This window comes from Bison bison, unplaced genomic scaffold, assembly GCF_000754665.1.
Source record: "Bison bison bison isolate TAMUID 2011002044 unplaced genomic scaffold, Bison_UMD1.0 scf7180017864336, whole genome shotgun sequence".
In the NCBI taxonomy this organism is placed as follows: domain Eukaryota; kingdom Metazoa; phylum Chordata; class Mammalia; order Artiodactyla; family Bovidae; genus Bison; species Bison bison.
In genome coordinates, this window is record NW_011494908.1 from 1017319 (window position 1) to 1027969 (window position 10651).

The 10651-nt window shown below is 45.3% G+C and overlaps 1 protein-coding gene across 6 annotated transcripts in view; it reads left to right on the forward strand.

The window, feature by feature from the left end:
• MCPH1 (microcephalin 1) overlaps positions 1–10651 on the forward strand; it is a 240396-nt gene that overhangs the window by 21209 nt on the left and 208536 nt on the right. For 4 of the 6 annotated variants that reach the window (XR_826502.1, XM_010854072.1, XM_010854077.1 and 1 more), the window contains 5 exons: positions 642–729; positions 3655–3769; positions 4721–4864; positions 7945–8034; positions 9798–10634. Coding sequence is in view for 5 of the 6 variants with exons in the window: in XM_010854072.1 (XP_010852374.1) it covers positions 642–729; positions 3655–3769; positions 4721–4864; positions 7945–8034; positions 9798–10634 (1274 nt within the window). In the remaining variant the exon portion in view is untranslated. Of the gene's footprint in view, positions 1–641; positions 730–3654; positions 3770–4720; positions 4865–7944; positions 8035–9797; positions 10640–10651 lie in introns of all 6 variants that reach the window. The other 2 variants (XM_010854073.1, XM_010854076.1) reach the window with 2 other exon arrangements.

Consider the following 10651-nt stretch of genomic DNA (forward strand, 5'->3'; position numbering starts at 1 on the left):
CAGGGATGCAGGTCAGGGGTGAGGGAATGACGCAGGAGGAGTGGCAGATGGGACCCTGGACGAGCTGAGGGAGCAGGCTGCTGGGACCAGGCTGGCCGGGACCGGAGTGGCCGCTTGGCCCGGGGGTGGCTGGGACCAGGGTGGCTGCTCTGCCAGGGTGGCCAGGGCCCAGACCTGGGCACCAGGTGGCAGCAATGCCTTGACAGACATACAGGAGGGGGATGCAGTTTTGGAGGAAAGGCAAGCTTTCTGGCCTGTTTCTGTAGGACCTTCCAGCTCTAGGTTATTCATTTTATGGCCTGTCTACTCTTAAATTACATTTAATGGCATGTGCTTCTGCCTTTATGAGTGCCAGGCACTGATCTTTTTGAAGTGTTGTTGCAAGTCTAAACTTGTTACATAAAAATTGAACTTCCTGTAGCTGCTTTCTCACTTCCATTCTTAAACACCATGTTAGAGAAGGTTTTGGCAAGTTGAATTTGTATAGCCTTTTGTGTTCAGTAATAAATGCACTTACTTTAAAGGATTCTGTCAAAGTGGCCCGTGCAGGGGTTCTCCCACTGCTACCTGACATGTGTGCAGATTTAATGTTGTGTGACTCTCACAGGAACGTGCTCATTACCCCCATCTTGGTTCCGTAGATGCAGGGTAGCTGGAGTGCACATTGATGAGTCGCTGTTCCCTGCAGCCAACACTAACCAACACCTACCAAGCCTGCTTAAAAAAAAAGTAAGTACGTGACTTTAGTGTGGGCCATGGCAGTTACAGGTTTATTCATTTTTTATTCCTAGAAAATAAAAACTTTCTGAAATGTATTTGCATTGTCTTTAAGAATTGCTGTTGGTGATAATGTTCTTCTCACACAGCATTGTTTAATGGGTTATAGATTATTTCATCCCAGGAGTGCTTTGATGGAGTTTGTAAGAAATAGAAGAGACTCTTTGGCCATAGGAGAACTGACAGTTGCCCAGAGACCAGCACCTGCACAGGTGCTCTGGTAATGACTTCAGGATTCAGTTGTGTCTCTGGTGAAATACACTTGATCTGTTTCAGTTTATTATTTAAAAGTTTTAATTGATTTCTGCATCTGAGAGTGAACTGTTGACTGTGAAATGTCAGTTTGTTGTCATGTGAGAATCCCTGTTGGAGAGATTAGTAGACTCCAAACTGAGTCAGGCAGAAGAGGGCTATACATTTCCTGTAGACTGGGGGAGACATTCCCATGGATGTCCCCACGGTTTCTGAAAATGGTAAATCCTGTATCTCTTTCACATTTCTTCTCAGACAACCTGGAACACGCTCACGCAGGGCTGAAAACTTCAGTGTCTGTCCAGATCGTGTTGGACAGTAGTGACTCTGTGGTAGATCCGCAGTAGCTGTGTCTGCTGTTTTAAAAAGAAGTGTTTAAAAAATAAAAACAATAAAAACAAGTGTTTATATTAAACATTGGCAATAAAAGCACATTTTCATTACATTCATTCAGTAAACTCGGATCAGGCAGATTTCTCCTAATTTCCCTTTCCTCAAAAAATAGTTTTCAGTTTGATTTGGGTTCTTGTAGGTTGTATGATCTTTGGTACATGTGTGTTTCACACATGTGTGTGTGCGCATAGGTTTTATGTGAGCCAGGCTCTACTACATTGATGTACTGCTTGGTGGGTTACTTTTTCTTCCTCGCTTAGACCGTGTGTTCTCATGTCAGTGTGTGTATGTGGCTCCACTGTCTTCTGCTTTGTGTTAAATAGCATGAACATCTCTTGGGTTCAGTCACCCTTAGATCATTGATGATTTTTACTAATTATATGGTTCATGTAACCTGTTTGAGTTTATTTCTCCAAGTGGAATATCTAGAAGTGGACTTACACAGTTCCGCCAATAGCGTACAAGGGTGCTTATTTTGTGACACTGACCTGTGCTGAATATTACCCATCTGTTAAATCTTTCCTAATCTGGAGCATTAATAATGTCTGCTCACACCCTTCGCCACTTAAGGATTTATTCGTCCCTAAAGGCATTCCCTTTGCTCCCCGCCCCCCCCCTCCCCGCCCCCGCCCTCGCCAAGTGCAGGTGCAGCTTGACCCTGACTCCAGGCCTGTTATGGCCTCTGGGGAGGCTCTGCTGCGCTCCCTCCCTGCTGCTGGCTTGAGCCTCCTGCTCGCTGTGCTTCATACTCACCGGGTGCACTTGTTAGAGCCATCGCACCGTCTGTTCCTCTGTCTGAACACGCTTCCCTCATCCACCCTCAGGAGCTTCTCTGAGTCCCATGGGGGCACCTCAGGGAGCAGCCCTCTGACTCCCATTTACAGAGGCGGGTCCTTCCCACTGTCCAGCGTCCTGACCCTCCCCTGCCTTTTTCCTTCTTGCAGCACTTACCCCTTCTAACTTACTGTAAAGCTAGGGGCAGTTGGTCTCACGGAAGCACGGGGCCCCTCGTGGGTGACAGTGCTTCCAGACCTGCGGCACCTGGGATCTCTACGTTCTGCTGGTCGCCTGCCCACATTGTCGCTGCGACCCTGGAAAGCGCGGTGCTGGCCGCCTCCACCGCTAGGGGCCCAGAGTCGCAAAGCTGACTGCTGCTCAGGACCTGGATTCTACTTCTACGCGGGTACTTTGGCAGAAACAGTGCAGGCCTGACACTCATGCTATTTGATTCATTTTTTATGTATATTTTCTGTCATTCCTTCAGAGAATAAGCTCCTTGATGGCAAGAATCTTTCTGTGTTTTAAGACCAGTGTCTGACGTAGTAACCTTTTTGTTAAATGATGAATGAGTGAGTTATTAAGGAATTGAGCAGGGTGCCAATTGAAAGCACAGTGTAGCACCAGCCTTGAATGCTAAGAAGTTCTTCCTGTAGATTGGGACAAGAGGGATTAGACTGGGATGCACGTGAGCACATTGGGCTGAGAAGTGAGTTCCTTGGATACGAGCCCCGGGCTTCTTCGTTTGTCGCACTTCAGGTGTGTAGGTACTGGCCGGATGGAGTTACTGTGACTTAATGACAGTAAGACAAGATTAAATAATGGTTCTCTTCTTTGGTAGTTATAAAATAATTCCTTGTGTGTCATTTTACCATGTCATGATTTTTTTTTGGGGGGGGTGGCGGCGGGAGTGGATAACTAAAAGTAGCAAAAGTTAGGAAAAAGAGACTAATTTTAAGAATTCTCATGGAAACGATGCAAAGACCCTGAAAATGCCTCAGAAAATGTAGCTGTTTAGCATACATCTCTTTGCCTCGGTGCTCAGTTGCTCACTCATGTCCGACTCTTTGCGACCCCAGGGACTGTAGCCAGCGATGCTTCTCTGTCCATGGGACTTCCCAGGCAAGAATACTGGAGTGGATTGCCATTTCCTCCTCCAGGGGATCTTCCCAACCCAGGGATGGAACCCCTGTCTCCTGCTTTGACAGGCAGATTCTGTACTACTCAGCCACCTGAAAAGGCCCATATAGTGCTTTATTAAGTCTTAAAATTCTGTCCATGTTCTCACAGTTGTAGAAAGAATAAATACTACAAATTCACATATAGTGCAAGAAATACCTCTCTAAGAAGGTTTTATTATTGATATTACAAAAGGTAACAGCAGTGTGTGTGAAAGGTTTCTTTTCCTGTCTTGCACAACAGTGCGGTGTTAATTTTTATGTTCTTCTTGTGCAGCGCAAGTGTATGCAGCCCAAAGATTTTATTCCCAGAACACCAGAAAACGATAAAAGACTGCAAAGGAAATTTGAGAAAATGGCTAAAGAGCTGCAACAGCAGAAAACCACTCTGGGTAAGCTGAGAGACCAGGATGTCCTTGGTGCTCGTGTCTGTGCTTGTGGCCTCGTTTGCCGGCTGACTCCTGCATCCTGGGGGATGTGGCTGAGGGGTACAGTTTTAGCCTCACAGGTCAGAGACACAAGTCACTGCAAGAAACTTGACCACAGCCATCATTGGGCCACACTGTTGAACTAACCGTTCACCAGATTAATGGAACTATTTTTCCCCCAGGGATGATTATTAAAGATGTGGTCTTTGATTAACTCTATTGGAATGAATCCGTTATTTCTTCTTTATGTGTGTGTGTGTCTGTCTGTCTGTCTATCTGTATTTTTACCCAGGACTTGGTGTTTTTATTTTGTTATCCAGAGTAGTCAGATGTTAGATGATAGTTCTTGTAATGATTTAGAAAAATACTTTCAAAGATCATATCAGACTTTGAAGTACTTCATGTGTTCTTAGTATTTCTCTTTTTTACCTTTTTCACTGGTCTCTCAATTCATTGTTTCAGACCAATCTTGACACATCACTGATACAGATAAGCAGTTTTGTTAAACTATAATGCTTAGCATAGAAATAGAAAGTGTTCATTCCTCTAGGTGTTGAGCCTGCGCACGATGCCCGATAACGCAGAAAACTGGCTGAATCCCTTGTCCTCAGCTCAGTCCTTCCTTTCCCTAACAAATCAAGTCTCTCTCCCTGGTGCCTGTGTCCGCCTCCTGTGCTCCAGGCTGCGCCCCGCCCCCCGCCCCGCCCCCCAGCGTGGCTCACGTCGAGCCCGTCCCTGCAGGGCTCGGGGGTCCCTCAAGCTCCCTTCTTGCCGCCAAGTTCACCCGTGGGTCTCTGTGTGTCTGCCAGAAGGGAAGGGGAAACCTGCGGAAGAGGGACAAGGGTGTCCTTAGAGGAAAAACATTGTTGAAGAAGGAAGGCATTTTTTAACTTAAAACTGGATATTAATTTTTAGGTACCAATGTTCCTGTTCTCTCATTTGAATCTAATGGCTCGTTGGTGTACAGTCCGACAGGTAAAGTCTATAGGGGCCACCACAGTGCAATGAAGAAGAGGCTGCAGGAGATGAAGGAGAAACGGGAAAACCTTTCCCCCACCTGTAAGTGCTGGCACTTGACACAGGGAGAATTGTGAAATAGGTGAATCAATCGTGGAAAGGGCTTTTTCTTTTACATAATTATTTTAGCTGATGTTTCTTGATTTTAACTGTTTCAGAGTAGACTTTGTTGATACTTTCTTCCAGAAAATCTTTTGCTTTATTCTGATTTTTTAAGAATATAGTGGGTTTTTAGTATTCTCCAGGTTTAAAACCCTATTTGTTGTATACCTTTGCTATTTAATATATTTGGGATTTTTCTTTCTTAAAAAATTAATCATTCCCCTTTTCTGAAGTTTGCTTTAGATTAAGTATCTAATGCTTCAGTTTACCTTTTACTTTTATTTCTTTTATCTTAAATTTTTAAGTAATACACAAGCATGTTTTCATAAAACATTGACCAGTGTATTGTTTGTAATAAACCTCCGTCTTGATTCCCACCTAATTCTCCTCTGCCCCTGGGTAACCTGAGTTTTGTGTTTCTCCAGGTCTTTTTCAAGTGGGTCATCCATGTAGTCATGAAAAAGATCAGGTTTCTGTATCTTTCTTTGCAGTGGTGTAATTTTTCTTTACCTTAATTAGATTGTGGCATACTTCTTACTTTAAACCTTTTTTCATTTAGAAGTATCTTGGTGTAGAATATCTCTCTCTTTTTTTTTAAGATGTTTCATTGTCTATTTTTCTAGTTTTTCTTTTTAGAGATAGTGCTGCAGTTTTATTTTCTTTCTTTTAGCTGCATGGTATGTGGTCGTTTTCCTTTTTGGCCACCCAGCTTGCTCCCTCCCGTTTGCTCTCATAGCCCACATGCTAGTGGACATGCTTCTGCATGAATACGTTTCTGTGTATTTCATGTATTTGCAATAATAGTAAGTCACGAAGGCAGACTTTAAAGCTTTTGGTAGATATTGTCAAATTGCCCTTCAGAAAGTTTGTGCCATTTCACCCTTTGCCAGTCGTTTATGAGAACTTCAGGGTCTCACCCTTGGTAAACTGGATGGCATTAGTCTTCACATCTCTCTCAATCTGAGATGGAAACATTGCAGTTCTCTGTTTAATTTGCTTTTGAGGTCGCCAGTGTGTTTGCTAGTGAGGTTGAAAGTCTTCATACCACTGACTGCATTTAAATGTTATGCTCTGTACATTATTTCTGAATCTTTGTACAACTGCCTATTATGTATTACTTTCTTTCTGATTTATAAGAGCTAATTACGTGTTACAAGGATTCTCTCCCAGCTTCTTGTGTGAGCACTTGTACTTATGTAGGAAGCACTCAGCAAATAGACTGTTGAATAACATGCACAGACTCTGCTGTTTATCATTTAACATGCGGTGACTTGTAAGAAACAGATACGTTATGTTTAAGGTAGACAAACCTGTTTGTCTTTTCCTTCTGGCCTTCAGGATTCCTGTGATGTGTAGAACTCCTCCTGCACAAGGTTTTAAAGTTGTTGTAGCTGTTACATTTTCTTCTATTACTCTTACAGTTTAAGGTTAGTTATTTCATCTGTCCTGAATCTGTGTTTGTATATCATATTGCAGTGGGCAGTTAAGGTTTTAAGGTTAGTTGTGGCTGCCAATAGCAGATAAACATGTTGCGTTTCTTTGTCCTGACAAAAGAGGAGGCAGGTCTGTGTTCTGAGTGTTCTGAAGAGCCTGGGCCCCATCTTCCTGCCCTGCCTTCCTCGGGGCCAGTTCCCTGTGAGCAGCCCCACCAGGTTCTGTCCGCTGCCACTGCCGGGTTCCGCTGGCCAGACGCAGTCCTGTGGCCATTCCTGGTTGCAAGTTAAGTGCAACCATTTATGGCTCAAGAGCTGCAGAGGCAAAAAGGCACTCTAGATAAGCAGGAAATATAATACAGTTCTGTGTGTTTGTTTTCATACATCTAATTTAATCTTCCAGTTAACTTTAGAATGGCCAGTGGTATTCAGGATGACATAGCTAAGGGAACGCAGTAGTTTTAGCCTAGGAAGTAGGAAACAAAACCAAGTCGTCTGCAGGGCCTGGCAAACAAGACTGACATGTAGTCTTAACTGGGATGTGTATTTACACTAATTAAATTTGGTTCTGTTGTAAGAGGAAGATGGAAATGGTTGTTGAGGTAGGACACTACCAATGTCCCAGGGGAATATCCAAATTGGTTCAGCAAATAATTGTGTATTTGCCTTTATGTGTATGTGGAGTAATTTGCCTTAGACTTTACTCCATTGCTTTGCAGTGTTAATTGTGCTACATAACTGCCTCCAGCACAGTTTTAAACAACTGAAAATTTTGTTTCTGTGCTTACCTTCCTTATCTTGGTTTATTCTCATTTTATAATTGTTTTCTCAGAAAAGTATCCTTTATAGTCTCCTCAAAAAAAAGTCTTTGTCTGTGTGACCAGGGTATCAATTTTGTTCCTGATCTGCATGGCCTTTGAAAATAACACCCATGGTCTTGCTTGTTAAGTCACTGGTCACCTGAAAGTCCCCTATGAAACCTCCAGGCTTTGTCAGTCTCTGCACGCTGCACATTTGGGGCTGGGTGTTTCTTTGCTGTTGCAGAGTCCTGTGCCTGACAGAACGTTCAGCAATATCCCTGGCTTCTGCCTGCTAGATGCCCGAAACACGCTCACGGTCCACCCCACCCAACCCGTGATGTCCAGCGGTGTCTGCAGGGCGCCCAGGCGACCCCTGGTTGAGAACCACTACTTTGCTCAAAGAGGCAGCTGTCTATGATTATTGTGAAAAAAGGCCTTGACCATGGAGCAGTGAGACTGACTGAAACGCTCTGTTTGCCTCTGTTGAGCTTCTGCTTAGGTTCAAGGTGGCCGACTCCCCAGATCCCTTCCAAATTTTATTATCCTAGGGGTTCATGCCTTTTTTATGGAATGACTTGTATAAACTATATTTTAATGACTCTTATCAGCAGTAGACTTGAGTAAGACATAGTTTGTGTGCTCATCGTGCTGCTGAAGTCTAGAATGGGAAGTACCAGGAGTAAGTTCTGTGTGTCATACAAGAGCTGAACAAGTGGGCCTGCTGTCGGCCTCATCTGCTCCCAGAGCTCAGAGCTGTGTTAATGAGGAGTTGTGATTGTGTTTTCAGCCTCCCAGATGATTGAACAGTCTGATGATAACACTGTGAACCTTCTGCATGAAGCATCTTTGAACCTTTCACATGATACTTTGTGTTCAGGTAAAATTATTTTCTTTTCTGTGATATATTTAAGATTGGTAATATGATTTTCCTGTTTGAACGTTTTTCTAATGAGAAAAACAATTTAAAAACTAGAATTTGTGAATTTCACCCTGAAATTAGGTGTCGTAATTTACAAAAAATAGATGCTGTACTAAAATTAAGCCATGAGAAATTATATGACTTATAAGCATGCTTTTGGTTCCCCTGCTTTTTCTCCTAGATATTTGCTTTCTTGGCACAGAATCAATTGCTCATTTAAAAAAAAAATTGTACGTGAACCAATCTGCATGCAATTTAAACTATACAGTGAACTTAAAGTACTGTATTTAAACCATACAGTTTTTTTAACTATGCAGTGAGCTTAAAGTAGTGTGTTTAAACCATACAGTGGTTTAAACTATGCAGTGAGCTTACGGTACTGAGAACTAACAGAGCCAGGAGAGAGTTGGTTCACACAGTGTGTAATGAATGTATGAACAAGTCAGGAAGTAGGTATAGATCACAAAAACTACAGGAGATAAAAAACAAAAGAGGCTTTCTAATTAGAAGCAGTGTTGGAAAGAATTGGTAAAATTAGAATTTTGTATTATGGACGTGGTTTTGTAAATGTGGAAGTCTTTATTTCACTCTAAATGATCATTTTTCCTGGGTGTTGTCTTTCTGGTCATATTCCGTTTCTTAAAACCATGTCACCAGCCCCCGTTAGGGCCATGTAAATAGCAGTGCTCCCTGGCAGGAATATATTCAAAAGTTGTAAACTGTTACGGACTGTCTTCTGAAAGCCGCCACAGTGACAGTAACAAAGCACAGCCAAGATACTAGGATTAAACAGAGGCTTTGTTTTGTGCGTGGTTTAGTCTTTAATGTCTTTGTGTTGAAATTATTTGCCCATGTGTCTTGAATTATCCCCATCTTTTTTACTTCATGCCTAATGCACATTATTTCATGTCAGTTGGAAACGAGTGACAACTGTAAACGGAATTTCCTTGTTTCCTTGTGGGATTGCTCGCGTGTTTCTGTCTCATCCGATTCTCCTGTTAGCCCTGTGCCGTGGACACTGTTGTCCCCATTCTGCCAGTGAGAATACCAGGCCATGGCGAAGGCAGACAGCTCGTGTGCGGGCCTGCTGTCTGGCTGACCCAGGCTTCGACCAAGGCCGTCTGGCTTCAGAATCTGTACTCCTAGGCCATGTCACGCTGCTTGTCAGCCTTTTGAAAAGTGAGCTGAGCTTGTGAGTGAGTGAGTTGCTATTAATAGAGTTAAATGTGTGCTGCGTTTCCAGCTGTGGACTTCGGGACACACAGCACCATCCACCTGCTGGGATTCCCCCTGTTCCCTGGGGGCTACCTCCATTCTTTCCCTCTAAGTAGAGCGTTAATGCTGTGGCTGGGTTAAGACCCTGCTGTTGCCTCAGATGTGGAGTCCATCGCACTGGAGCTTGGACGCGGCAGCCTCCCATCTAGAGTCCTGGCTTCCTCGAGGGTCCATGACTGGCTGTGGGTGCTCTTCCTGGAGCCAGGCACCCGGCGGGTGGATGTCCAGAGTGCGTTCCCGCCTCCTGACCTCGTCCTGTCTGAGGTGTGGGGAGCCTGGCATTCCCGCTTGGGAATGCCAGCCGGAAGGCGTCCTGACAGGGTAGGAGGAGGACCCTTCTGCACCAGGAGCTGCGCTCAGGGAGCGTCGTTGTATTGTTGTACTGACAAGTACTTCTATACTAATTTAAACCCTTAAAAAGTGAATTCTTCATTAATATTTTCCAGACAACTCTTTGGCTGGTGGTCTTCCCGTGTCTGCTGACGATCTCTGTGGAGGCTCCGCAAGTGGGACTCAGGAGGGGAAACTGTTCGAGTTCATTACTGAAAGGGGAAGTGATGTGTGTGCTGCGTCGCCGGTGTTGCAGACAGGCAGCGTCGGCCCCTCAGCAGCTCCCTGTCCCCTGGATCTCTTGACTCCTCGCAGATCCACCAGCAGTCCTCCCAAGGCAGAGACCCCCCAGCAGAGCAGGGCTGCGGGTGGGGTTGTCACCCCTATCTCAAAGCCATCGAAGCCGGTGGCCCAGGGGTCGTCTGATGGGAAGAAGCGTTTGTCTCCTGTGTCCTCTGCTACAAAAGGCCGTCCCGGAGGCCGTGAACAACACATGGGCTCCTCAGCCAAGAGAAAAAAGACACCGGAGAACTCTTGTCCAGGCTTGGAGGAGAGACGGAAGAGGAGGCGGTCCCTCGGGCAGCGCCCTGCTCCCCGACTGCGGCTGTGGAAGGCAGAGCGCGGCCTGCGGTCTGTGCGGAGGCCCGCTGTCAAGAGTCTGGCCCTCGAGGAGTTCTCATACGATGATTACTTTTCTCCTGATAATCTCAAGGAGAGGGTCTCGGAGGGGCTTCTTGGGGAGCAGCTGCCCTCCAGACCCCCTGCGCTCCACTGCCAGAGGAGCCTTTCCAAGACCGAGAGGACCAGCCTCCTGGACAGGGCTGACCTCTCCCTCATTGGCAGAAGCCCCAGGCTCGCCGTCAGCACCTGCTCCACGGCGAAGCCTGCACTCTCCGGGGCAGACGCGGGGCTGGGCGGCGGGACCTCGGGGGGCACGTCTGCTGCTGATGGGACCCCGATCGGAAGAGCG